General features: G+C 40.7%; 5 protein-coding genes across 6 annotated transcripts; 2 read left to right on the forward strand and 3 right to left on the reverse strand.

The window, feature by feature from the left end:
- Positions 1-2,347: 2,347 nt before the first annotated feature.
- On the forward strand, positions 2,348-4,325 carry LOC145888633 (uncharacterized). Of its 2 annotated transcripts, none has more exons than XM_082979426.1 (7): positions 2,348-2,420; positions 2,493-2,563; positions 2,681-2,839; positions 3,101-3,253; positions 3,502-3,633; positions 3,732-3,872; positions 4,039-4,325. In XM_082979426.1, the coding sequence occupies exons 2-6, from the start codon at positions 2,518-2,520 to the stop codon at positions 3,869-3,871; spliced, it is 630 nt and encodes a 209-aa protein (XP_082835552.1). In that variant the 5' UTR covers positions 2,348-2,420; positions 2,493-2,517; the 3' UTR covers position 3,872; positions 4,039-4,325. The 2 variants fall into 2 exon arrangements, with proteins under 2 accessions (XP_082835552.1, XP_082835553.1); XM_082979427.1 differs by having other exon boundaries at positions 2,391-2,420; positions 2,517-2,563.
- A 2,168-nt stretch (positions 4,326-6,493) lies between these two features.
- On the forward strand, positions 6,494-12,383 carry LOC145888629 (uncharacterized). Its single transcript, XM_082979421.1, has 11 exons — positions 6,494-6,547; positions 7,216-7,282; positions 7,476-7,706; positions 7,791-7,937; positions 8,446-8,484; positions 8,850-9,485; positions 9,553-9,690; positions 9,852-9,998; positions 10,420-11,274; positions 11,366-11,506; positions 12,001-12,383. Exons 2-11 carry the CDS (start codon positions 7,237-7,239, stop codon positions 12,210-12,212), a joined length of 2,592 nt encoding a protein of 863 aa, XP_082835547.1. The 5' UTR covers positions 6,494-6,547; positions 7,216-7,236; the 3' UTR covers positions 12,213-12,383.
- A 7,694-nt stretch (positions 12,384-20,077) lies between these two features.
- LOC145889399 (protein DPCD-like) lies at positions 20,078-21,367 on the reverse strand. The gene is made up of 4 exons (XM_082980351.1): positions 21,245-21,367; positions 20,861-21,075; positions 20,383-20,619; positions 20,078-20,319 (listed from the first exon to the last, which is right to left on the reverse strand). Exons 1-4 carry the CDS (start codon positions 21,321-21,323, stop codon positions 20,215-20,217), a joined length of 636 nt encoding a protein of 211 aa, XP_082836477.1. The 5' UTR covers positions 21,324-21,367; the 3' UTR covers positions 20,078-20,214.
- A 287-nt stretch (positions 21,368-21,654) lies between these two features.
- LOC145889415 (meiotic recombination protein DMC1/LIM15 homolog) lies at positions 21,655-22,695 on the reverse strand. The gene has a single exon (XM_082980367.1). The coding sequence runs from the start codon at positions 22,666-22,668 to the stop codon at positions 21,655-21,657; it is 1,014 nt and encodes a 337-aa protein (XP_082836493.1). The 5' UTR covers positions 22,669-22,695.
- Positions 22,696-22,917: 222 nt separating this feature from the next.
- Positions 22,918-27,226, reverse strand: LOC145889547 (tyrosine-protein kinase Yes-like). Its single transcript, XM_082980526.1, has 10 exons — positions 26,680-27,226; positions 25,630-25,718; positions 25,400-25,555; positions 25,159-25,314; positions 24,967-25,097; positions 24,764-24,886; positions 24,239-24,395; positions 23,772-23,915; positions 23,545-23,690; positions 22,918-23,478 (listed from the first exon to the last, which is right to left on the reverse strand). Exons 1-10 carry the CDS (start codon positions 26,736-26,738, stop codon positions 23,329-23,331), a joined length of 1,311 nt encoding a protein of 436 aa, XP_082836652.1. The 5' UTR covers positions 26,739-27,226; the 3' UTR covers positions 22,918-23,328.
- Between the last annotated feature and the right edge of the window lie 489 nt (positions 27,227-27,715).

Raw genomic sequence — 27,715 nt, forward strand, 5'->3', positions numbered from 1 at the left:
ACTTCTGTTGTTTTCACAACATGTCCGCAATGCGCACATTGCTAACATATTGGCTTCCTCCCGACAGTTTGTTGTGGAGTCGTTCACAATTTATAATATTAGTTACCCTTTTTGCTGACATTTGCACATTTTCATGTAGTCGAGGAGGGCATATTCCATTAAATTACAATATTAAATTGTAGAATATACTGCGATGTTTACTACGTTGCGCCTAAACAACCTTTCCCATTGTCAATTATTGTCCTAATGAAATGGCCACATCTAGTCGTAACGAAACCCCAGCACTAAACCTGGTTCACGCAATGTCCCTTGCTGAATTGGCACACATGTTTGCTGTAACCCATTCCCATCACCCTTTCTTTGGAATACTTAAGCACTGAATTGTGCCACCATGCACTGAAACATGCACTGGGTACACGTGGTATTCTGCAGTTGTAATTTACTTTGCAATCCGCATTCTAAACGTTTGGAATCATTTTGAATGTACCATTAAAAGACAGGAAGAAAGCGATACCTGTACATTGCCACATGGCAGCAACACAAGGAAAATATGGAGTTTAAAAATCAATCAGAAATGCAAATTTAGAGAAAATGTTGGTGGTGTATTTTGTACCTAAAGAACCTGAAGCACATTTTTAAGTCGAACTTGAACATTTTACGTTTCTTTTTTAACAATCCTTCAAAACATTTTTAGTCTGCAGTAAGCTTTCGCCGTTTTATAGCTGCGTGTAATTAATTTTACGTTGGCAGCAAAAGTAGGATATCCCAGAGTGATCAATAATTTTGAAACCAACAAAGAAAAAAATTGAAGCTTGGTAATTGACAATTTCATAAATCTATTCATCGCATGTCAGGAATAACAACAGTCAATCTATGGTTTAACTTTATCCGCGTATAAACTTCTGAAAGTGCGTTGGGATCATGGAGTTAACTATCGCTTTTACAAAATTGCTACTCCCCAAATTCACTGGATCGTGGTAACGAACAAGTTTTAAGTTCTTTTCACCTTCTCGTCCTTTGAAAAGAAGGAGAAATGATCCAGACTGTGATTTATCAAAACGCCTCGAAGACCACATGGTATTATGTGAGAATATACTATTGCGACATTTTGTCCTGTACATGGCCGGTCCTATACCCATTTGACTAATTTGACCAAATGAGGCCCCGCGCCTAATAGAGGCCTCTGCATTACTGCACACATGAACATTAAACATAAAATGTAAAATGTAAAAGGGAGTGATAAGACGATAAGGGTTATCGAATCAGGCTCCCCAGGATTTACTATAAAAATGAAATACCTGCATTTCCTGAGATAGACCCTAATAGAAATAACTAGTATTATACGGATTTACAAACGATAACGAGAATTAGCGAGTGTTTGTGCACGTGTAATGACACGTTATCAAAACAGCAGAGTTATGACAACTAATATAACCAACAACACTTGACGGAATTAATTTCCAACATCAATCTGATATGCACGCAGTAGGACGTGCCAAGGTCGGATTAATTGCGTAATTACCAATAAAGGAAGTTATGTTCAATAATTACACCATAAATCCATCGCTTTCATGTTGGGAATATTGACAGGCTATTTGTAATCGTACTTGAATTTATGAGTTTCAGTGTGATTTAGCAACAAACTGATGGGTTGAAAAAGGAAAAATTATTTGGAAACGACCAAAAGGTGCCGCCATCCACCGCCTTTGATGTTTTTGCTTCATTCTGTTTCATTTATTATTTGAATCTACTCCACCACAATTTTTGAATTTAATTGCCTTTTGGTAATGTGCGTGTGGTTCTTTTTTCTTGGTTTGCAACTGCGAGAATTCATAAATAACCAATTTAATTTATTGCTTAGGTAATGCGTTTTAAATGAAACAAAATATGGACAAGGGGTGGAGGTTCACACTGCCGAATACTTCAATCAAGATCGTAATATTTCCATACGAGAAATATACACACAAAAATATTTAAGAACGCTTTTGCATTTGCCCATGCGGTATCGTACTGGGAATAATATTATAAATTGCAATGACAGCAGCTACGAGGTGTCTTTAAAGTCAAGGATCGAGAGATGTGTCTTGAAAATAATGACTGTGAAAGTTTATGTCTAGTTACACCATCATTCCAGCATTATTTTATTTATTTTTGGAAATCCTCAGTTTTTAGCAAGTTCAGCATCCAAAAATAACGGCTGTCAGAATGAAGTTTGACTTATCGGAATTTGAAAAAAAACATGGAAGTAGAGTTGGGTAATTGAAAAATTCACATATCCATCACTTGCACATCAGGAAATTTACCATTTATAAGCTCCTCGAATAAATTACGTACAGATTTTTGGGTTATAAAAGGCGAACAATTTGGCAGCAAAGCCACACTATCTGCAACTACAAACAGAAACGGGAAAAGTCGTAAAGGTGAGTTTTGTTGTACGGGTTTTGTTTTTATTGGTTTAATAACTATTTCAAATACATATGCACAAATTATAGATAAATTAAAATCAACTTTATCAGCATGAATTCAATTCTTCTTCTTTCACTTTGCATCGGCGTTGCTCTCGGTAAGTTGCAGGAGATGTTTTCAAAAAAACTGTGACGATAAGAAAATTATTGTTGTACGAAATTATTGTTGTGGATTGCTTTTAATCAACTTTCATTTTTGTTTATTTTCAATGCAGCAACTCCAAAATTCAAACTTGCTGTCATAGTCGACTGTGACCGCGTAGCATGTGGGTTTGCTTGCGTCAAGTCGAGAGACTGTACATCGCCTTTGGATGTTGAAAGAGTCCTGAAGAGTCAACCAGATGCCTGCAGGACCTGTGTCAGTGGAATATGTGGTAAGTAAATTGTTCTTTGTGTATTAATCCAGTAAACCTCAATAGATATCATCGCATTGTTGAACGGCAACAGAGTTGTGTTCAATTATTCCAGATATAATAAATACCCAAATCACCACAATATGTATATATATTAGAGCAAAAACAATTAAATGCTTTTTTTAAAATGGGGGTGTTTATGTAACATTTTTTTGGTAAAAAAAGGGCCTAAAAACAACCAAATGAAAATTACTTCCTAGAGCAATGTTGTTCTTTCTTCAGATCTGACCAGAGACGCTGTACCAGACAACTTTGTTTCTGTTTGTGTGCAAGACGCTATGCTAGGTTGCTCCGAATGTCCAGCAGTAATAAACACCGCACTTGATAAACTGGAAACTTGCAGAACGTGCACCGGGACATGCAATAGCAATCACGGTCAGTTTTGCATAAAATAACGGCAACGTAATTATCTGGATAAGAGAAGAATAAATAATCCATTTGGGAATTTGACATAGAATAAATTTCTTTTGCAATGAATGGAAATCTAGACTATTCAATTCAGATATTATTGCGTAAAAAGTAAACACTAGATTTAACTGAATTTAGCTGAAAAATTTTTCGGTTCTGAAGGTCATGTTTATCAAACCCAATTTAAAATTTCCTAACTTCTTTGTTTGTTGCAGCCGCAAATATGAAAAATGCCGTGTGTGCCGAGTCATGCTTTTGGAGTGCTGACTGTGTGAACTTCGAATACGCACACGATACAGTGGAAGCTGCAAATCGTCAGTGCAGAGACTGTGTGGATGCCGCATGCGGTAAGATAGCTTGCAGCTTTGTCAACGTCAAATTGCTGTACGACACTACACAACAAACTTGAACAAATTTTAAACAATTTTTTCTCAATTTACGGCAGGACCCAAATCTGATACCAACAGACAGTGCCGCAAAGATGCTAAGACTAATTGTCCCTCTTGCACCTCGCCGACAGATCAAGAGCGTGCCATTCTGAAGAACTGCAAGGCATGCCTAGCCAACTGTCCGAGTTTAGTTTAAGGTAATCAAAGCGAAGCTGGTGTTTGTTATGTAAAACCTGCTTAATCGAATATAGTATAGTAATGAACGTAATGCGCTGTGGATACATCCACAATAAATAAGTTCAGTTTTTGAGTTGATAAAATACCTAGCAGAATTTAAAGATAACCACAGCATTTTGCTTGCAGAAGCGGGATCTCATTGTGATAAAATAGAGTCCTGATATGATGACAACCCTGTAATCAATATATTTCTTTATCGACATTATGCAGTGCCTAATTAAGTATAACTAACTTCCATGATTAGAGTTTATGGTGTTTAACTTTCCGTGAAACCTCCTGTTCAATTTGCAAATCAATTTGCTCCGACACATGTTTTGTATGTGGCTAAACGTAACGCATGCATTGATCGTATTCGGATATGTGTTGTTTGTTAATCACGTACACAAAACAATATTATGCAGAAATAAATGCCGGAAAATAAAAGTACGCACTGTGATCTTTTCACTGGCAAAACAGCATTTCAATGTTATTAAAAACATCGACAAGGAAGCATGCAGAATCGAATCTGTATAAGATGTTATGGAAATCTTTTAATTTTTTGAATTAAATAGCAAGATAGCCGATACACGAAACGTGTTTACTTGACTGTTCTAACGTGTAAACTTGCTTGTAAACTTGAATATCGCTGCAGTTTTCCACGGACAAAAAAGGCTTGGAAAACACGGCCTACAAGTAGTGATTCCCAAACTGTAAGCGTTGCTGGTCCGTTTGTTAGTAAGGATTTATTGTAACAGGAGTGTTTGCATTCATTGTGTTTACAATAATGTAGAGAAATCAAAACGAACAATAAACTAAGGTGACAGTCACTGGTTTGCATCAGTACACCTGTTTTTTTCAAAGTGAACGTGAGGGTAGGAGACAAACTAAAAAAACAAAGCCTTTCTGCAACAAAATATAAGTGGTATTAAACATCTTTTTGCATGTAATGTTTCGAATTGAAATATTTGTGACCTACGTGACATTGTGTAAAAAACAACTATGTAATATTTGAAAATCTATTGCGAACTCAAAACAGAGATCCAACCAACAGAAAATGATCTCCTTTTTTATGTGTTATTCTACTTTTTTCATGCGTGAAACGTGATAATATTAACTACAGAATGACGTTGTTTCACGTCACTGTAAAGCTTTGATGCCGTAGGCAACTGAGGATAGTTGTTGTAATAATATTAAAAAAGGTACACGTCCTACTAAAAGGAAAGTTCGATCACCGGAAAGCCACATCCTACAGGAAACATTCTTATCCACCATGAAAGGCTCACCAATATAGCAACAAGGATGCACGTGACCCGGCGGATGACGTCACAACACCCTGGGGCATTCTGTACAATTAACGATATTTAGTAGGTTAGAGTTCGAACGAAAATAATTGATCGAAGTGGCAAAGAACATAGTTTTAACTTGTTTTAGCGAACAGCCGTAGTGACAATTGCATAGCTGATTTCGTATACATGGTTACATGATAATAATTTCGGTGCTGGTGAAAGCATTGACTTTCACAATCTTACGCGTGGAAGCATAGTTTTGAAATAAATTAGCTTACATGTGTTTATAAATCCCTATAGAACAGACTTGTATCTGCACACGACTTCGAAACGTTTAAAAACCGATCGATGCATTTGTGATGCTGTAAAAGTCAGCATGACTTGCACCATGTAATGCAAAAACGCAAACATCTCTACGCACACAGTTGCTCCATGACGCCACTGGCAAATTGGCTCGAAAACATTCAAAGCCTAAAATTGCCATCTGGGGCAACATTAAGGTTTTTATTTTCGGAAGAGGTATTTTAATAAAACGGTGTTTGGGAAGGTCTGACCATACGTATGTTTCGCACGTGCGTTTGACGTCACATTGCCCTGCGGTCATTACAAGAGCGACAATTAAGGCGCGCGTTTCAAAATTTAAAAAATTCGTTGCCATGGACGCTTACAATGCCAACCAAGCCATTCAAATGTTTCTTTGTAACTAAGAAGAGGGCCTATTACTTAAACAACAGAATATTTTAAAGCCTTTCTTGGCATGCTAGCAATAAAATTTTGATTTCATACAATTCATCAACGAAGCTGTTTTCTGGCATTGTGTAATAAAATGCTTGCTGCATGTCACAGTCCAATGCATTCTGAAGCTAAGGCAATGGGATTAAATTACTTAAAAAAAGCATTGTAGTTTGGGTGATTTTTGACATAAATCTGCTTCAACAAGGTGTTTTATCCACACTCATTTACTCTAAATATTTCAATTCATTTTCCGCCACTATATTTTAGCATTCTAACGCAGGGATTTTGATTGCAGCTGAGTATACGCGGAAGGTTGAGTGCGGTACATACGGCGACCGTGATGTATTTACTATGAATGGAATTGTTTTGCGAGTTAGCTTCCGTTCAAATTTTAAACTAATATTAGATCAGGCAACGGATCCTACCCTTTCTCTACGGTGACGCTCCCCTATTGTAACGAACCGCCGTTTGCACGTTTTTTAACCGCGAACAAGCCCTGAGGGTGAAACACAAGTACCGTGCAATCACCACGGTAAAAATAGAGCGGGTGGGATATATAATACGACCTTTGCGAGGCCTAAGTCAGCAGTTTGGAAACAGAGAATTCAGCCATCTACCTCAAGACAACTTTATCGGTAAGATTTGCTTTTTTACATTGCAGCGCATTCTGGCATAATGTTACATTTACATTACAGCTTCTTTATTACAATTGCTGGTATTATCTTTTTGTAACTTAAACCGTACAAATTACTCCTTTTAATTTTTAGGACAAACAAATACGCTTTAAATATTTAGTAACCGTGCTACAGTTAAATAAACTAAGCCCGTTACTCTTAACCTTATCCGGCTATAATTACTCGTTTTATTCACCAAAATGTTTTTTCCACACTGCATTTAAATTTTGCATAATTTTTATTCGGGCCAAATATGAGAGGTTGTGCGATCTTTTTTGATAGAAGTCACAAAAACAAATGCAAAATACAATAACAAATCTTACAAATGAGGGCGATAGCCCAAATCAAGTTTTCCGTTCAGATAAGCACGCTGCTTTCTGATGCAGAAACTAAATAAAATTTTAGCCACTTTGCCCGATTTTGGGGGTAATTGGTAACCTTTATCTTACAGACGTACGATAATTCGTTTTTTGGCCTCATGGAAGCCAAAAAATATCCAAATGCGGTAAACCGTATTATAGCTACAACAAACTGAATTTGATTAAAAAATACACATCTGATCAAAAAAAATTTAGATAAAAAAATTTAAAATGGCCACATTTGTTTACAAGATCTTCCTATAATTTCAGGACGTCTCGCATTCATACAGCATGAAGTCTGTTGTGATTTTGGTGATTATTGCGGTGGCCGTGCAAGGTATGAATCTAAAATATTATGATACCTGTTATGTCTGACTGGAAAACCGATTTAGATTATCAGAACAAATAATATCAATTCTCATTTTGTCGTTGCTGTTTTATTAGAACAAATAATATCATTTCACTTTTTGTACAAATAAATATGAAAACATGAAATTTAACATTGCTAAGAGACGATTTTCGTTCTATAGCTTACCCAAAAGGCAATTCCAGTCCCGGCGGGTCTAGACCCTCGGGTGGAGGTTACTTTCCGGCAGGATACCCACGACAAGGACCTGGCTCAGATGAGAAGAAAGCCGACGGTCGAAAATCCTGCATGAAGGCGTGCGTGGGACCAACCAAATGCAAAAGTCCCGAGCAAATGAAGACCGAGATTCTCGAACTGAGAAAGTTATGCCACTCCTGCGTAAACGCATCTTGCGGTGAGTAAAAATATGCAAAGTTTGCAACACAGCCCATTTAATTGCTATTGCGGGTTAACATTTGAATGTTTATTACGCGAACAGGCAGTCTTCCCGCACTGGACAGACGTGCCGTGGATAAGTGTGTGCGCAAAGCATTTCAGAGTTGTACAAGCTGTCCCCCCGAGCCAATCGTTGATAGAGTGCGCGTTATCAATTGTACATCGTGTCTGATGCAATGTCACAAGCCAGGTGAGTGTCGTGTTTAGCCCTCGAGGCCGTGTCACAAAAACACGGGAGAAACTGATTGCCACCTTGTAAATCCTGTTTAGGCTACCTGTTAAATTCCCATGCAAACATCCTCTTTTACTTTGTGGTGCATTTTTGGCTATATTTGATGATCAACCTTATCTGGGATTCATCGTCTAAAACTTAAAAACATAAAATGTATGAAAAGCTTTATCAAAGAAACTAAAGTCGTTTTGTGATAATAAGGATAGCGAGATTTCACCATGACACCGTTTATTCCGCGCAATAAAAAGGAGAAAATCGCCGTCCATATGACAAACGACTTAAGATTTTTTTGATGAAGCTGTTCATAAGATCCAGATTGAAATTTTTTGTAATGCCGTAAAACTGATCAGAAATTCAGTCAGATCAAACTTGTATTAATTGTAAACTTGTAGTTTTGAAATTGTAAGTTTTGCCAAATGCGTTTCGGCTCCTGGCTTCACAATAAGCATGTTTTTTTCCGCATCAGGGCCTCGACAGAACAACGGACCAAGAAGACCGTATGGAGGTACTGTATTTTTTTACTATTACTTTAGTCTTCAAAGTTTGTTGCTTGCTGTACACTACATAATGTATCAGTCATTGGCAAACCACGAAAACTGCCCCGTTTGAAAGGGTTAGTCACTGGCCCGCCAGATATTGTCATAAAAGTGTCGCAGTTTAATTTCATTTTCAATGAATAAATTAGTTCAGTGGTGTAAATACTGGTTGGCCACATTATGCCCACATGGCTAAATGACCCGCCTCTCACATATTTAGTAATTTCTGGCCCCAAAATTCAAGTAATTTTTTAGTGGTTTTAACGCGTCCTGTTAGTACGTATAGCATAGTGGTTTTAGCGGCCACATTTTCAATATTTTTCTATTGGTATAGGAATGGGTGGTGAAGGGCGTGGAAACCAAAACATGGGAGGTTTGCAGGCCATTATGGGCATGATCACTAATATGATGAATGGTCAAGGCAGAGGCCCTCCTCAGGGCAATAGCATGATGGGCGGGAATAGTCGTGGACCTGGTTCCAACATGGGCCCTGGTGGAATGGGGAACATCATGGGTATGCTCAGTGGTGTTATGAATCAAAATGGTGAAGAAGGCCCAGGGGGCATGATGACCCTACGTGACATCATGATGGGCGGTGACGATTCTGAAGACGAAAGCGAAACGGGTGGAATGGGAAATGCGATGGGCATGCTTACCGGTATGATGAATGGAGGAAATGACGGACTTTTGGGTAGTCTTTTGGGCCTTGGTGGCAATATGGACGGCGAAGATAGCGATCCCGGTGAAAACATGGGAGGAACACCCAACATTATGAGTATAGTCACCAACATGATGGGTGGTGAAGGTGGCGGCCCTGGTGGTCAGAATATGGGTGGGTTACAAGGTATGCTAAGTATGGTGACCAACATGATGGGCAGTCAAAGTGGTGAAAGCGGAGGTATGAGAGGCTTTATGGGAACAAACTACGCGAACAATGCTGAAGATGGTGATGATGAAGAGGAATATGAGGGTATGTTAATATAAATAAACATGGAGAAAATTTGTGCAGATGAAAGGTAACAAATTTTCTTTTAAAGATATAAAGAAAATGAAACACTCGAAAATTTGCTACAAAAGTTGCAACTTACTGAAGTACTGTCCAAGCATCGGCGACATGAAATCGAAAATGCAGAACGAGAAACAGGCATGCAAAGATTGTGTCGTTGGCGAATGTGGTAAGTTCAGTAATAAATCGATGCAACTAGACACCATCAGTTCCAAACCTTTCGATTACTAGTTTGAATATAAGAGTTAGCAATAATAGTCACAATTACACCAGAGAAGATAAAAGTTAGAATGTTGTCTAAAACTGGACCCTTGCTACCGTTGTTAAAAGGAGAAACAACAGCTAACAGTACCAGCGCGGACGCAAGCTGCATCGCCAACGCAAGACAGGAATGTGTTGATTGCCCACCTATTGGCAACGACGAACAGATGTCCAAAAAGAAATGCCTGAGTTGCCTCAAGAAGTGTGTGCTCAAAGGTAGGGCCAAGTGTAAAATAGAATTACATAGAAATATAATAATAGAAATATAATAAGCAGTGCTGAAAAAAGGCCGGAACGGTGAAAAAAATTTCACGGTTCGTCGTTCCGGTGGGAATTTAACAGCTGGTGTGTCCCAAAGAGTAATGAGAAACTTAAATAGAGTAAACGTGTATTTAAATACTCATTTGAAATCTTACCTTTATACAAAAACACAATGGTTAACTTTTTCCTGCAAATTCAATCGTTCCGGTAATAATTTGTTGTCACTTTTAACCCTGTTACAAACTTCAAACTTCATAGGATCATTTTCAAAAGTTGTTTAAAAATCTGTCACTAACTCTTGTTGGCGTGAAACAGGAGATTCCGATGATAAAAAACTTTCATCTGTTGATGAGACTAATATTTTCCACCCTTTCAGACAAGGATGATGAGGAAGACGAAGACGAGGAGGATACCCCTTCACGGGGTATGCATGGGCGTTCCGGTAGATGGGGTCCGCGTATGGGTGGAGGTGGACCTCTCCCACAGGGCATTCTATCACTGTTAATGAGTGCTGGAACAAATGGAGGTATGGGACCATCTAGAGGACGCGAACAGATGGGTCCTCGCTCTGGTGGTATGGGGCCATTTTCCGGGGGAATGGGTCCATTTTCGGGAGGTATGGGACCATATTCCGGTGGACGTGGACCATATTCTGGTGGTATGGGACCATTTTCGGGAGGAATGGGTCCATTCTCAGGAGGCATAGGCCCATTTTCTGGAGGAATGGGTCCATTCTCAGGAGGCATGGGACCATATTCGGGTGGACGTGGACCAAATTCAGGTGGCATGGGACCATTTTCTGGAGGAATGGGTCCATTCTCAGGAGGCATGGGACCATATTCCGGTGGACGTGGACCAAATTCAGGTGGCATTGGACCATTTTCTGGGGGAATGGGTCCATTCTCAGGAGGTATGGGACCATATTCCGGTGGACGTGGACCAAATTCAGGTGGCATGGGACCATTTTCTGGGGGAATGGGTCCATTCTCAGGAGGCATGGGTCCATTTTCCGGTGGACGCGGACCACATTCTGGTGGCAAGGGACCATATTCCAAGCGAAAAGGTCCAAAGCGAGGTGGTGGTCCAATGAAGATGTTGGGAGCGTTGCTGGAAGTTATTTCATGCGCAAGAAAAGAAGAAAATTGTGGAAGCTGCCCTACTCCCATGGAAGCAATGAAAAAGATATACAACAGCACGGTTGGCTGCATGAAATGCGTAAAAGATGAATGTGGTAAGAGTTAATGAGAATTCTTTTGAAATGAACAAATAAATACCATTAGGAGACAAAATAATACTCAACCGACTGTAAAATCTCTATACAGGTGACATGCGCAATTCATCTGGAAAGGCAGAATGCGTTCGCATGGCAAGAATCGATTGCCTTCAATGCCCACCACTTGATGACCATGAGCAAATGGAAGCTAAAAAATGCAGGAAGTGTTTGATGGGTTGCGCACCACGAGGTATTTTTGTTTTACGTTGACATGACGTAATTTAAACAATAAGATATATGACATTTACCTGATCCACGTGATGCTCAAAAATGTGAAGTTGAATCTTGGCTAATTCTGAATGTCGTCCACTTAACAAAATAACTATTCGCTTTGCAAAACGTTTTACAAAAAATTTTGAATATTCCGGATTTTCGCCAATTCCGGGAAAAAATGCCCTTATCGCAACTCATAATGTGTATTTGGGTGTATTTTTTTATTCTTGACGAATAGAATCCGAATTGACCAACTTCTTTCAGAATACTATGAAAACATATCGATAAATACATCATTACTTTTCAGTCAGCATCGTGTCTGTGTATTCGTACGCGCAGTTGAATTGTCATCTATAAACTACATGCAGTATTTAAAATGTTTTTCTTAACTTTATTTGCGAATTTCGTGAAGAAGACTTTTTCTATTTAAATCCAAAGTCGTCAACACACTATGAGTGATTTTGTGTTTAGGACCACGCCGTGAAAAATCAGGCCCACAAGGTGGAATGTTCGGAGGTTTCGAAATGATGGGCGGCGGTTACGGTGACGAAATGATGGGAGGTGGTTATGGTGACGAAATGATGGGCGGTGGTTACGGTGACGAAATGATGGGAGGTGGTTATGGTGACGAAATGATGGGCGGTGGTTATGGTGATGGACTTCTCGGCATGCTCGGAAGCTAGATTGACAATGACGGAAGATGGAAACGAACTTGACTTGGAACCTGTTATAACTTTTTGCTTTTATTTGATTAACAAACAAACAACAATACTAATCATTGTTCCCAAACTACTAATCAATATACTTGTGTTGACGTTATATTTGACGGTAAAATACAGTTCCCAAATCCACTACACATGTTTGCTTTGTATATAGAGGTTTCGATTGACTTTGCATTTGCGGGTTGGTGTCTGTGACGAATGATTAGTAATTACAAAGCTCATCGTTTTTCTAAACAAAAATTATCTACCCATATCAAGGACTTTAATAGTTACGAAGAGATATAGGCTGTAAAGTACTAATTAATCCCAAGACGCCTTTAAAATGCGCTGTCAATAGCTGTTGATTTCGTTCAAACGTATTATATTTAACAAAGCAGTTTATAAACATAATTCATTTCAGAAGAGATAATGGAAGAGATGCTTTAAAGTTTAATTCACTTTTAATTTCCAAAGAAACTTGAACGCGTATAAACAATAAATATGCAAATTAAATTACACGGGCACCAGTAAAACCATATTGGTCATCGAGTCAGGCGCCCATCTATTTCAGGGGTGGCCAATACAACGATCGTGAAATTATAACTGGTCGATCGCCTAGGATTGCATGTTGTCTTCGCGAAATACAAACATAATCGTCATTTTTTTTGACAAATATGTTTGCCTGATTACCACATATGCTCGGTAACGTAACACAACTACACACAAACTTGAACTCGACATAATGCAACGGCGAAAATACATGGGAATTCACTTGAAATATCAAACATCCCCGAGTCGATCGTGTTTTGTTGGAAAGTTTTCTTGGCAATTCCGCTCGTTGACAACCCCTAGTCTATTTTATCAAAACAAAAATGCCGCATTTCCTCTGCACAGCGAAATTCTATGCCGAACTAACGACATTAGTTGCTAATACGTCGAAGAGGTTTAATTGTGATTTTTTTCTTCTGGCATTGTTATTCTTCAAAACATTTTACCTCTGTAGCTATTTTCCATCAATTTATTACTGCCTTCGAATAAGTCTGTGATATATGGAATAAATGTGGTAAATCCCAACTGGTGGATTCATCGATTAGGCCTAACAATACCAAAAAAGGAAGTGATGTCAAATGACAACTTCATAAATCCATCAATTACACGTTAGGAATATTGATATTCAACTTTTTGAATTGATTACTTTCCAGTATTAATTACCAACCAACTGTTTGAACCAAAACAAAAACAAAAGTTAATCCTCACTCTTCTGCACCTTACATGAGGTTGACAGGTTGCAGATAGGCTGCAATGCATGTAAACCTCATGATCTTGCGCCAAATAAGGACCTGTGCAGTGGGGCGATCCATAAAATCATGTCCTTGCTTTAAACATTACCATTGCAATTAGTAGTGATCGTCAGGGTCGATACCATTAGACTCATTTGGCAACAAATGGCAATTTACCATGTAGAGAAAAAAAGGACAAGTTGAATTGAGATTTTTGAGAATCTTTACCAAGGTGAAATGCAGGCCCCGCATATGTTTTCTAATCGGGGCCTGCATTTTCCAGGACCGGCCCTGGTAATCGGCAGCCCACAATTTAGTCCATGGCATTCTAAACGGGAAATTGCAAATAAAGTTAATACACCTATACTATGCCTGGGACGGCAACTGAGTGCAGTTTGTCGAATATATCTTTAAATATTTTAGTAATCACAGGAAGCGGGGTAGCTATAATACTGAACAATTCTTGCAAATAACATTATATATGGTGAACACCGGACCAATCATAAAGTTATATAAAACAGGTGAATGACCAGTTAACGTCCGTGGGACATGCTGTTGTGAGAACAACGTTTGCAATAACTGCTAAAAAAGCTATTAGTTTTCTACATCCTTGTGTAATAAATATGCAAATATTAATTTTCGGCATCCCAAAATATCGCTTGTCAGGATTATCTTTGAGTTATCGGAGTTGTTGTGAAACCGCAAGGATGGAAGTGAAGTTTGTCGAATGGAAACTTCACATATTCATCACATGCATGTTAGGAATATTTACGGTCAAAAAGGTAACAAACTTTAATCAACAAGCACTCCAGTAGTACCTGCAACTGCAGACAGAAGCACGAAAAGGGGCCAAGGTAAGTTTCGTTACAGGGTAAATGTCTTTGCATATTGGTGTTATTATACATACTATTAAAGCGCTGTACTGCTGCATTCGTTGCAAAGTAAAGAATGATTCCATGATTGAACGCAACATCGGGAACAAGAGAAACGCAGCGAAAAAAGCAATTAATCCGCTTCATTACAATCCAGTAAAGTTAGCGCTACACTATAATTACATATGTACAAGTTCTGAAACTATAAACAAACATCGGCAATGTCGCAAAACCATTCAAAAACACAAGGCTGAAAGACAAAAAAGAAAACTTTAAATAAGTTTTGGGTGTTGGGTGTAAGTAATTTTTTTACAACACCTGCTATTAATTTCAGGACATCTCGCATTCTAACATCATGAAGCCTGCTGTGATTTTGATGATTATTGCGGTAACTGCGAAAGGTATAAGTCTATTGTTTTTACTCCAACGCATAACTGAAAGACCATAGTGTGATTAATGCCTATAATGTCAACATACTTTGTTCTTTACCAAGCCTCAGAATATTTTTTAATCCGACATTAGTAAGAAACCCGAAAACGTTAAAGGATAAGGTTTACAGATCGCTAAGAGAAAATTTTTTTACAGCTTTTCCAAGAGACTATCCACGATGTAGAAAAGGTGACTCCGATGACGGGGCATCCGTTGATGGACCTGAATCTGAAAGCAAGGGCTCATTTTATGGTGAAAATGGAATTCCATTTTATGGTGATAACGAAATTCTAGTAGTTACGGGACCAATTTCCGCTGCAAGTGGGCCCCAATCTGTTGGAATGGGACCACCATATGCTAGCAACGGGCCATCTCCAGTAGCTACGGGACCAATTTCCGCTGCAAGTGGACCCCAATCTGTTGGAATGGGACCAACATATGCTAGCAACGGGCCATCTCCAGTAGCTACGGGACCAATTTCCGCTGCAAGTGGACCCCAATCTGTTGGCGTGGGACCACCATATGCTAGCAACGGGCCATCTCCAGTAGCTACGGGACCAATTTCCGCTGCAAGTGGGCCCCAATCTGTTGGCATGGGACCACCATATGCTAGCAACGGGCCATCCCCAACAGGCACGGGACCAATTTCCGCTGCAAGTGGGGCCCAATCTGTTGGCATGGGACCACCATATGCTAGCAACGGGCCATCTCCAGTAGCTACGGGACCAATTTCCGCTGCAAGTGGACCCCAATCTGTTGGCATGGAACCACCATACGCTAATAACGGACCATCCCCAATAAGCACGGGACCAATTTCTGCTGCAAGTGGACCCCAATCTGTTGGCATGGGACCACCATATGCTAACAACGGACCATCCCCAATAGGTACGGGACCAATTTCTGCTGCAAGTGGACCCCAATCTTTTGGCATGGGACCACCATATGCTAGCAACAGACCATCCCCAATAGGCACGGGACCAATTTCCGCTGCAAGTGGACCCCAATCTGTTGACATGGGACCACCATACGCTAATAACGGACCATCCCCAATAAGCACGGGACCAATTTCCGCTGCAAGTGGACCCCAATCTGTTGGCATGGGACCACCATATGCTAACAACGGGCCATCCCCAATAGGTACGGGACCAATTTCTGCTGCAAGTGGACCCCAATCTTTTGGCATGGGACCACCATATGCTAGCAACGGACCATCCCCAATAGCTACGGGACCAATTTCCGCTGCAAGTGGACCCCAATCTGTTGGCATGGGACCACCATATGCTAATAACGGGCCATCCCCAATAGGTACGGGACCAATTTCTGCTGCAAGTGGACCCCAATCTGTTGACATGGGACCACCAAACGCTAATTACGGACCATCCCCAATAAGCACGGGACCAATTTCCGCTGCAAGTGGACGCCAATCTGTTGGCATGGGACCACCATATGCTAGCAACGGACCATCCCCAATAGCTACGGGACCAATTTCCGCTGCAAGTGGACCCCAATCTGTTGGCATGGAACCACCATACGCTAATAACGGACCATCCCCAATAAGCACGGGACCAATTTCTGCTGCAAGTGGACCCCAATCTGTTGGCATGGGACCACCATATGCTAACAACGGACCATCCCCAATAGGTACGGGACCAATTTCCGCTGCAAGTGGACCCCAATCTTTTGGCATGGGACCACCATATGCTAGCAACGGACCATCCCCAATAGCTACGGGACCAATTTCCGCTGCAAGTGGACCCCAATCTGTTGGCATGGAACCACCATACGCTAATAACGGACCATCCCCAATAAGCACGGGACCAATTTCTGCTGCAAGTGGACCCCAATCTGTTGGCATGGGACCACCATATGCTAACAACGGACCATCCCCAATAAGCACGGGACCAATTTCCGCTGCAAGTGGACCCCAATCTTTTGGCATGGGACCACCATATGCTAGCAACGGACCATCCCCAATAGCTACGGGACCAATTTCCGCTGCAAGTGGACCCCAATCTGTTGGCATGGAACCACCATACGCTAATAACGGACCATCCCCAATAAGCACGGGACCAATTTCTGCTGCAAGTGGACCCCAATCTGTTGGCATGGGACCACCATATGCTAACAACGGACCATCCCCAATAGGTACGGGACCAATTTCTGCTGCAAGTGGACCCCAATCTTTTGGCATGGGACCACCATATGCTAGCAACAGACCATCCCCAATAGGCACGGGACCAATTTCCGCTGCAAGTGGACCCCAATCTGTTGACATGGGACCACCATACGCTAATAACGGACCATCCCCAATAAGCACGGGACCAATTTCCGCTGCAAGTGGACCCCAATCTGTTGGCATGGGACCACCATATGCTAACAACGGGCCATCCCCAATAGGTACGGGACCAATTTCTGCTGCAAGTGGACCCCAATCTTTTGGCATGGGACCACCATATGCTAGCAACGGACCATCCCCAATAGCTACGGGACCAATTTCCGCTGCAAGTGGACCCCAATCTGTTGGCATGGGACCACCATATGCTAATAACGGGCCATCCCCAATAGGTACGGGACCAATTTCTGCTGCAAGTGGACCCCAATCTGTTGGCATGGGACCACCATATGCTAACAACGGACCATCCCCAATAGGTACGGGACCAATTTCTGCTGCAAGTGGACCCCAATCTTTTGGCATGGGATCACCATATGCTAGCAACGGACCATCCCCAACAGGCACGGGACCAATTTCCGCTGCAAGTGGACCCCAATCTGTTGACATGGGACCACCAAACGCTAATTACGGACCATCCCCAATAAGCACGGGACCAATTTCCGCTGCAAGTGGACGCCAATCTGTTGGCATGGGACCACCATATGCTAACAACGGACCATCCCCAATAGGTACGGGACCAATTTCTGCTGCAAGTGGACCCCAATCTTTTGGCATGGGATCACCATATGCTAGCAACGGACCATCCCCAACAGGCACGGGACCAATTTCCGCTGCAAGTGGACCCCAATCTGTTGACATGGGACCACCAAACGCTAATTACGGACCATCCCCAATAAGCACGGGACCAATTTCCGCTGCAAGTGGACGCCAATCTGTTGGCATGGGACCACCATATGCTAATAACGGGCCATCCCCAATAGGTACGGGACCAATTTCTGCTGCAAGTGGACCCCAATCTGTTGGCATGGGACCACCATATGCTAACAACGGACCATCCCCAATAGGTACGGGACCAATTTCTGCTGCAAGTGGACCCCAATCTTTTGGCATGGGATCACCATATGCTAGCAACGGACCATCCCCAACAGGCACGGGACCAATTTCCGCTGCAAGTGGACCCCAATCTGTTGACATGGGACCACCAAACGCTAATAACGGACCATCCCCAATAAGCACGGGACCAATTTCCGCTGCAAGTGGACGCCAATCTGTTGGCATGGGACCACCATATGCTAACAACGGACCATCCCCAATAGGTACGGGACCAATTTCTGCTGCAAGTGGACCCCAATCTTTTGGCATGGGACCACCATATGCTAACAACGGACCATCCCCAATAGGTACGGGACCAATTTCTGCTGCAAGTGGACCCCAATCTTTTGGCATGGGACCACCATATGCTAGCAACGGACCATCCCCAATAGGCACCGGACCAATTTCTGCTGCAAGTGGACCCCAATCTGTTGGCATGGGACCACCATATGCTAATAACGGACCATCCCCAATAGGCACGGGACCAATTTCAGCCTCAAGTGGTCCCCAATCTGTTGGCATGGGACCACCATATGCTAACAACGGTCTATCTCCTGCTGCAAGTGGACCCCAATCTGTTGGCATGGGACCACCATATGCTAATAACGGGCCATCCCCAATAGGCACGGGACCAATTTCTGCTGCAAGTGGACCCCAATCTGTTGGCATGGGACCACCATATGCTAACAACGGACCATCCCCAATAGGTACGGGACCAATTTCCGCTGCAAGTGGACCCCAATCTGTTGGCATGGGACCACCATATGCTAATAACGGGCCATCTCCAGTAGCTACGGGACCAATTTCCGCTGCAAGTGGACCCCAATCTGTTGGATTGAGTCCACTATCTGATGACACAGGACCATCTGCTGGAGGTAGTAGTTATGGCGTAAAGCAGTGATTCCCAACCTTTTTGTGGTTGCGTACCACTTGGAGGTAAAACAATTTCGACGCTTAATTACAACCTATAGATGAGAGTTACGAAGTAACCTAAGAATAATTGAAGAAACAAACCTTTTGAGATCACTTATAGTTTTTTTTTTAAATTCGAACTATTGCCTCAATTTACGGAAATGTGCTCGCGTGCCACCATCGGGTACCTCTGGGAAATACTGGCGTAAAGCTATGTAGTTTAACCTAACTTACTTTTAAAATGCTAGAGGCGATTATAGCGCCTATTTTGTTTTTGTTGAACCAACTTTGGGCTAATTTTTTCAGCTAAAGCCCGAAGTCAATCAGATAAACCTGGCCTGACTCACAAATCTAACCTCGGCTGTAAGTTTATTTTGTTTTTAGGTTATTAGGCGGCAGCTCAAGAGAAGTTTTAAATATTTAATGGCGGCTAGATTTGCAGTCCTTTTGGTTTAACTAAAGACATAAAGAGAAGAACCATACACGGAAGAGGATTCATACAATTCGACCATGAAGACATATGTTGTTATTTTTTGTAGTATTGGGTGTGATTATATATTTCAACCGTTGTGCCTAAATTTTACAAATCCTTCTATCTACATTGAGTTGTAAAGGCACAGTATTTTTGAAAATGCACATGTTTGCCTGCGGGTACTAAGCCCCCACCCGAAATAAATACAATTGACTGCATATATTTACTAACTGTTACCTATGATGAAAGATTGGTATCCCAACGCGCCGCGTTGACGTATCTCTGTAAAACCGGGTTCCAAAATAGTGCAGCCAGACTAAAAGTCACAGAAGTTGGCTAGTTAATTAAATAACCCCAGTGATGTTGAAAATTCTGCAAGGAGCAAAAAAAACGGTCATTTCTCCGCACATGGGCCGAAAATCAGTCCACCCCAAGACAGGTGGAATGGCAGTTTTTGCTTGGAAAATAAATCCCTTACACAAGCTGAAAACCGTTTTTTTTGGAAAATGAACGAAACAACCGGTACAGTTATATTAGTTTAAACGAGCTCTAAAAAATATTCTACCTCCCGAGGTCTTTCCAAGAACACTAACATGCTAAGTTAGGAGGAGCTGTGAAATGTACAATCACGAAGATAAATGACAACTGGACTTTAACTTGCTTGTCCATTAAAAATGTACAAAAACTAAAGAATTTTTATTTTAAAACACAGTGTGATGTTGCTCCACAATCAACAACCACGACTTTCATAATATCAACTCGGGTTGCATTCCATATCACCGTCCTTGTTTGTTTTTAGTTTCTTGAATTCATCCACAAGCAACACATGGTCTTCAAGGACACATTGTGGTTTCTCATACTGAACATAATCCAGTAAAAGTTAGAAACAATCCTGGCTCACAATAAGATAGTTTAATCATACCTGAATTATCAAGGTGTTGTTTGCATGTGCAATATTAATATTTTCAGAGTCCAATCTCAAACCTCTTCTTTCCATGTCGGGGATGCTTAATTTTTTAAAATATTTTTTGTTCGTGGTCCTTATAACCATTGTTGTGCCTTCCGAATCAACCGAGACATTGTAAGTCTTAAGGGGGTATGGCAGATTTCTAATCCTCCACTGAAAAGCCTGCTTGGTGTCAAGTCGCACACACACTGGCTGCAATATACAACATACATTAAAAATGTTTTTAAGTATTCAGTTCCAGATCAATCTTTTTATTTTAAATTTAGACTGCTGGATATGGTGTTGAGTCAAATCATATTCATAATGCACTGAAATGCAGCATTATCTTTTAGAATTAATTTACCCAGATGCAGATCACCTATACACTCTCACAGAGCCATATGTGTTTGTACCAACCAAGTCTTTATGCCGAGAACATTTGTTTTCAACTTACATTTGCATTGCTTTCCATTAGATGCTGAGATCCTAGTGATAAAGCAGCCATGTTTGATGTTAACTCTGGTTCTCCAATTTCTACTTCCCATGGTTTGGATGCACCCAAAGTTGATTTCCGTCGCCACTTTCTGACAAGTAAATCACTTGTTTTGACGTCATATTCCTCACAAAGTTCGGTGCCATCAGTAAGAGTGAAATGTATCTTTCTTCTTCCTATAACGTGAAAAATTGCAGCATTCAGAAATAAAATCAGTAGTTTAGACAATTAGGTACAATTGCAGTGTAAAACTCAGGGGCCAGGCAATTTTTAGCACAGTCGGGAAAAATACACCCAACCACATTAGTAGTATTTATATGTTGCATGAAAAGGACAAGTACCCACCATCCTGCACAAGTGCTGTTTTTCTTGCTGCTTTTAGCATATCCACCCAAGAGGAATGTTGTATTTGAGGCTTCTGCATTTTACAGGGTTTTTAATGACATTGTCTAACTAATCCAAAACACTGCACACAGCATACAGCAATGTTAGGTGTTATTTTGAAATTACATAAAGGGGCATATCAGAAACTTAGTTCCTAGAATTTCATTGTTACATAGTTCAAAATGCAATTAGCAAGATTTAGTATATGAGCATAAATGGGGGCACAGTTGTATGTACATAATTTCACTCCTTTAAAATGCAAATGAAAACCTACGAAACACACAAATGGCAGTTAAAGCTGAAATATCACAAACAACCGATAATAAACTTTCAAAAAACAAGAACACAAAGCATAACAGTTTGGTACAAAGCTATTCTTTTGCATCTGCAATTCCGCCACCTGTTATGGAAAATGTGGCTTCGGATTCTGGCATATCTGGACTGTCATATATCTTTGCTATTCTCAGTTCTCCCCTTCCTTTGCGTAGCGATATTCTGGTAGTTGATGCATGAGCAAGAATGTGCCCCCCAATTGGCTTCTTTGGATCAGCCTGAAAGGACATTGTGGCTCCTGGATCTGCTGTCATCTGGTTTGTTAGAAATACTGCTACATTGTATTCTTCTGATATTTTTTGCAACCTGGACAACATTTGTGCTAGCTTCTGTTGCCTGTCTGCCAATTCGCCACGCCCACTAAAATCAACCCTAAACAAAGCCATTACAGAATCTACAATCAATAGTTTAAAAATGCCGGGCTCTTCATGAAACTTAGCAGCAACATGGTCTAACAACTCCATTTGGTGTTCACTTGTGTATGCCCTGGCATACATAACATTGTCCAGAACAGCATTTTGGTCCAAATCAAACCTGTCCGCAATTGGTCTTAAACGATCAGGTCTAAAAGTGTTCTCTGTGTCTATAAACACCACCTTGCCACCAGAATAACCATTAGCACCAGGCAGTTGTGTGGTAACAGACAGTGTATGTGAAAGCTGTGTCTTTCCCGTTCTAAACTCACCAAATACTTCAGTAATAGCCATGCTTTCTACACCGCCCCCAAGAAGCTTATCCAAGTCTTCACTGCCTGTTGAAATCTTGAATACTTGCCTTCTTTTGCTACTAAAGTTTAGAGCTGATATAAAACCTGGGGTTACAAGTTTGGCAGCCGCCTCCTTAATTTTATCCACTTTTGCCTCGGATATACCTTTAATATTGGTTAAATGCTTTCTTGTACTCATCTGTATTCCTTTTACTGTGCAAATCCCTGATGTTTTGAGCTTTTTCAGGTCTGCTGCATTAATTCCATGCTCTTGAAGCAGGTCAATGTCTTGGAATATTGCTTCTTCATCATCAAAGTCACAGTCAGCCACAACTTGATCTTGCATTTTGAAGCTAGTGACTATATTTATATGTGTGTCTAAAGAACTATGTTGACCTGTCTTAAACCAAATAAACTAGTAAACTGTCAAGTCTGGTATATTGCTGGTAAAGATAAACAATAGTGTAGAGTAGATACAGACACAGTCGGCAATCCACTTTATAGCGATAGGTCTACTATTTGTCTTCTACGTCATGTAGGTTTCACCTGATTTAAATCCTAGGAATATTGAATGTACTCTAACAAGACCAACGTATTGAAAAAGCCACCTTTTATAACTTACAAGAAAAGTAAACACATCAAATTTTAAACTTTTCTTCGTAAGTGTACAAAATTAAAGGAACCGCCTGGGGACAAAACACATGTTGCACGTGAACAAAGCAACAATGCAAGCAGCTTTTTATGCAACGAATTTCAAACAAAAATTTCTAATTAAATGCACTTCGAACGTTTTTGTAATTGCAAAAGATAGATAGCATTTTAATTTCAATCAAACAAATTACGTGCTGTTTTTGTAAAATAACGTGTACTTTAGTGGTGTTGTAAATTTATTTACATTGAACCATTGTTTCGGATTTACAAAATTTGTTTCGTTATTACAAAAAAGCGTTTTTGATATCAGAGTTCAATTTTGATTAATCTACAGCAGCTAAACCAGGTGGTAAAGTCATTTCTGGAACCTCCTCATAGAAATGTAACGATGAATTCTTTTTCTAAGAGGACCTTTTCCTTTCTTCTTTGCCTCTACTACTTTCTCGTCAACAGTTTCGTATTGGTTTTCGTCTTTGGATTCCCCTCGAAACTCTTCCAGAATGGCCTAAACAAGGTAAATGAGTTTTCTCGCCGCAATGGGCACAGACGCCGTTTTCATTTGTTTAAACACCTGAAGTTTCGGATACGTGGGTCGCATGTCCACCTTGGGATACCAGCAGCGGAGCATAAGCGCGTGAACAGCGTCGGGAGCAGTTTCGGGCTTTGACGGACGATGGCCAGCTTCAACTCTTTCAAATACTCGACACGTGATTTCTCCTATTCAACAATAACCACAAGTTGTTGTCGCAAAACTAGTAATAATCTCAAACTTAGGCTACAGTAATGCCCTATTTTCACCAGAGTAGGGAGCTTCCCCGTTCGAGAAAACTTCGTACATGAGCGCCGCGAGTGACCAAACATCAGAAGCTGGGGAAAACCGTTTGTCTTTTACCGCCTCGATCGCCATCCAGCGGATGGAAGTTGAAGGAAAATCAGGGTCTCCTTTATTCATAAGAGAAGTTGCTAAAACTTTTCCTACCTTTAATACATTTTTGACACTAATTTAACCCAATAAAGTCGCATTTATCTTTAATACAAACACAATAACCAATGCAATGGTCGTGAACTTCATGCTACAGACGTTTCGACTGCTTTGTACAATCATTTTCAGTGTAAAATGAAGGCGAAATGGCAAAATGGTACGGTGAAGTTGCGATGGGCTATTTTGTTTGTATTAAAGATATATAAAACCGTCAGTTATGTTCTAAGTCGCATTTAATTTTGTGTGTGTTGGGATTTAATCTGGCTACAGCATGTAAACGCACCTTCTTTCGTGGTATAGCATCCATCGTTGTTCAGTTTTCTTGCAAGGCCAAAGCCGGACAACTTGCACGTTAGATTGGTATCGACAAGAACGTTGGAAGCGCGCACTTGTCGATGTACGTAACCCATACGATTCACGTGGGTAAGAGCTGATGTAATCTAAACCAGCAACGCAAAACGTTTAGTGAGTGGGGTTTTATAAATTTGCATGCGTTGCAAATGATTGTTTCGATCGCCCGGGGATTTTATGCTGTATGTGGGCGCCAAATAAAATGCAAATTTTTATGTTCTACAGGCTAAATAATTCAAAATGGCGTTCAACGTTTTGTTTCAAGTCATGCAAGTCAATTTTCAAGAACATCTTATGGCATCATTAGCTGTTCTAAACGTTATATGTACTCATAGTTTTGCTTGCACTATCGCCTGTATTCCAATTGCAAGGCCTTTGTTGTTAAAATGCCCGTGATGTAAAATCGAGCTGTTTATAAAATAGAACTCCACAAGTTGTATGTTGGCATCACGTTTACCTGCAGTATCATTCTGATTCTCATTTGAAATGAACCCTCGTAATTGCCGCTTTCAAGCATGTGCCCCAATAGGTCTTTGTTGGGGTAAAACTTCAGCACCAAACGTGGCGGCGAGGCGTTTACCTGAGGCAACAAATGTTGTTTAAGACTTATGCTGAATGAAGTAACTTCAAGTAATACTTCCACTTTTGTTTAGGTCTTACCACTCCAAGCAAGGGGACCACGTGTTGATGACGTAATACGTGAAGGCAAACCGCTTCCTGCATGACAGCGAGCTCGTCACTAAGGGCCGATTGTTTGGATTTGAGCACAACCTCCAAGTCGCAAAATTTTCCTGACAAAAAGCGAGGTTTCACTATTCAAAAACTTACTAGAAAAAATTGTATGCACCTTACCTTTTAACAATACCGCGCGACGGCAACAGAGCTTATCGCTTGAATCGACAATGTCTTCCCTGTCAATAAAGTTTAGACCCTGCAATGCCGTGATTTCGATCGCCAACTTTGGGCAAACGGCTGTCAAATGGTGCATTAACACGTCGTGCGAAGGTTCTGCAATTTATCGACGAAGTTTATGTGCAATGACTGAAACGCACAACCATTTGTTTTTGGCACAAAAAATGTAGTACGGTTTCACCTGAATAAAATTTAAGCAAACTTGCTACTGAGACGAATCTAACCGAAGGTTCGATGGAATATGTGCGATTAACTTTATTGAAATCTATTTTATAGTGAAAGCACTGAATCTTGTCCATTTCTTCGGCGAGCAAAGATAACCGGTAGCCGTCGGTGCCTACAAAAAAGTCAAACAAGCATTGGTGAAAATATTTGCCAATGGCAAACTTATGATTCGTTTCAACAACTTGCCTTTTCTCACTAAGTGCAACCCCGGGCTCTTTCCGCCGTCCAACAGAAACGCCTCAGTGAGGTCACGTGACAATGACCCAACGTAATATCTGGTAAAAAACAAACCATCATAATTGTTTTATAACTTCCCGGTGCAAAATATTTGAATAATTAATCTGAATAAAAAAGCCCAAGCTGTATGCTGTTGATCATGTTACATAAGGTAGTAGACGTTTCGAACTCTGACTGTGTTTTAAAAGTCCCAGTGTTTTAAACGGCTTGTAATCCGAATTTGCAGCATGCATTTTCTCGCCAACGCCTATTGAAAGTTAAATAAAGTTGATATATCACGTCGCCTGAGGGAGGCCAAGACGTTGGTTAGATGACTTATAACGTTCTGGGGTACGATGCTCGCTTTTATTTAAACGTGGACTTACGCACGGTGGAATTTCTTTGCGAAGAAATGTGGGTTTTGGCCAATAAACCCATTTGTCTTTCGTAAAGTAACAAATCAACAATATTTTGTTTCTCTTGATTATTTTAGTAAAGGTAAGAGGCAGTGAAATGAATACATTTGCCAAACACAGGTATGACTTTTTGAACACGTTGATTTATTGGGCATATTAGGTGTAAATAGTTAACACAGATTTTTTCCACCTGTAATGACCAAAGCGGTGCCACGTCTAAATCTCAACCAAAAGTTGTTCGCCGTTTTGACATTGCGGGTTTGATAAACGTTCACATCGTGCATGATATCATATATGCGGAAGAGGTTATATTCATACTCTGTGTCACTCTTTGAGTACAATCAAAAGTAGGAAGTCACACCAGTGTACGTTTAATAATGGTAAACCTCTGTGTCACCTTTGTGTTGTATAATATACTGCAGAACTTCCAGGTTACGCAAATCGGGCGCCACGATCCATCCCAATTTATGGACAGACAGGGCCAGTATGCACACTATTTGCAAATAACATTATCAAAGCCGCTTATGCTAAAATATATCTTGATTCAGCTTATACATTGTGGGAAAAACACTTGACTTTAACATCTACAGGACCGAATACTTACGGTTGACCAGAAATGGAATCTTTTCGAACGGGTCTTGACTTCGCCATTGTGGTGTGCATATACGTTTCAAGTTTCTGTGCGTCAGCCAAAGTTTTAGTCCCATAGACAACACACTTTCACACCATTACACTATATTTATTAAACCACGGCTTGAGGGGAATTGAAATTGCCAAATATATCTTCCATACAAAACCTGTCTATGCAAATGCTACCGTTTAAGATAGCTAACTTCCTTATAGCTTGTCAGCCGAATGAGCAATGCGCATTGACCATCGCAGCAGTAACTGATGTTAGTTTAGTACAGGGCACTGCTATGTGACCTGTGAATAACAAAACTTAATTCGGGTATTAAATGCTATGATTCATGCGTAGTTGCTGGTGTATCCGCGTGGTTAGATCACTAAGCACAGAAAAACAGAGGTGAAGCCGCGTCACGTTCGCAGTTGCAAGGTATATGTGTTTCTTTGACATCAAACTTGTTCGATTGGTTAAATCAAAAGAATCAATCTGAAAAAAGCCAAAACAATGACACTGCTGTTGATCGTCATGTTTTGGTCTAAACTTTGCAACTAGTACTGTATTTGTCTTAAATGGCGAACTGACTGACAGTTGTGTACACAATGTCCCAACAGATTTATTTCATCCAAAATTACTCACACTCTTTAGTGCGAACTTTTGGATATCTGACAAGAAAAGACAGATTCGGCGGTTCCACCAACCAGAACAGACTGGTTCCTGTCGTCATAGTGACATTTTTCCTAGATTTATGTAAAGTGGTTCGTTCCAGCCGTTTTCAGCGGAAAGAACTTTGTGCCACTTTGTACACTGATAAACGGTGCACTTGAGTAAAATAAAACATAAGCAATTGGTCTGGTGTGCTGCGGACAAAAAAACAAACATTATTAGCTCTATTGCTTACACATAAGCTATTGATGGTTTTTGTGACATATTTTTTATACCTATTGGCCTTACGCATATATCTCAGGCTTGTATGTGGGTTGTGTCTCCTCACGTATAGGGTCCTGCAGAGACGCAT

The sequence above is a fragment of the Ascidia mentula genome, chromosome 2, assembly GCF_947561715.1.
Source record: "Ascidia mentula chromosome 2, kaAscMent1.1, whole genome shotgun sequence".
Classification (NCBI taxonomy): Eukaryota; Metazoa; Chordata; class Ascidiacea; order Phlebobranchia; family Ascidiidae; genus Ascidia; species Ascidia mentula.

Excerpts from the sequence above, each read along its gene's own strand:
- LOC145888633 (XM_082979426.1), top strand. The coding sequence starts at position 2,518 with ATGAATTCAATTCTTCTTCTTTCACTTTGCATCGGCGTTGCTCTCG. Across the intron at positions 2,840-3,100 it reads CTGTGTCAGTGGAATATGTG|ATCTGACCAGAGACGCTGTA; the intron begins GTAAGTAAATTG and ends TTCTTTCTTCAG. Across the intron at positions 3,254-3,501 it reads GACATGCAATAGCAATCACG|CCGCAAATATGAAAAATGCC; the intron begins GTCAGTTTTGCA and ends TGTTTGTTGCAG.
- LOC145888629 (XM_082979421.1), top strand. The coding sequence starts at position 7,237 with ATGAAGTCTGTTGTGATTTTGGTGATTATTGCGGTGGCCGTGCAAG. Across the intron at positions 7,283-7,475 it reads TATTGCGGTGGCCGTGCAAG|CTTACCCAAAAGGCAATTCC; the intron begins GTATGAATCTAA and ends TTCGTTCTATAG. Across the intron at positions 9,691-9,851 it reads TTGTGTCGTTGGCGAATGTG|GAGAAACAACAGCTAACAGT; the intron begins GTAAGTTCAGTA and ends CGTTGTTAAAAG.
- LOC145889399 (XM_082980351.1), bottom strand. The coding sequence starts at position 21,323 with ATGCAGAAGCCTCAAATACAACATTCCTCTTGGGTGGATATGCTAAAA. Across the intron at positions 21,076-21,244 it reads AACAGCACTTGTGCAGGATG|GAAGAAGAAAGATACATTTC; the intron begins GTGGGTACTTGT and ends TTCACGTTATAG. Across the intron at positions 20,320-20,382 it reads ACAACACCTTGATAATTCAG|TATGAGAAACCACAATGTGT; the intron begins GTATGATTAAAC and ends GATTATGTTCAG.
- LOC145889415 (XM_082980367.1), bottom strand. The coding sequence starts at position 22,668 with ATGCAAGATCAAGTTGTGGCTGACTGTGACTTTGATGATGAAGAAGCA.
- LOC145889547 (XM_082980526.1), bottom strand. The coding sequence starts at position 26,738 with ATGCACACCACAATGGCGAAGTCAAGACCCGTTCGAAAAGATTCCATT. Across the intron at positions 25,719-26,679 it reads GATTCCATTTCTGGTCAACC|ATATTACGTTGGGTCATTGT; the intron begins GTAAGTATTCGG and ends GTTTTTTACCAG. Across the intron at positions 24,887-24,966 it reads TGGTCCCCTTGCTTGGAGTG|GTAAACGCCTCGCCGCCACG; the intron begins GTAAGACCTAAA and ends TTGTTGCCTCAG.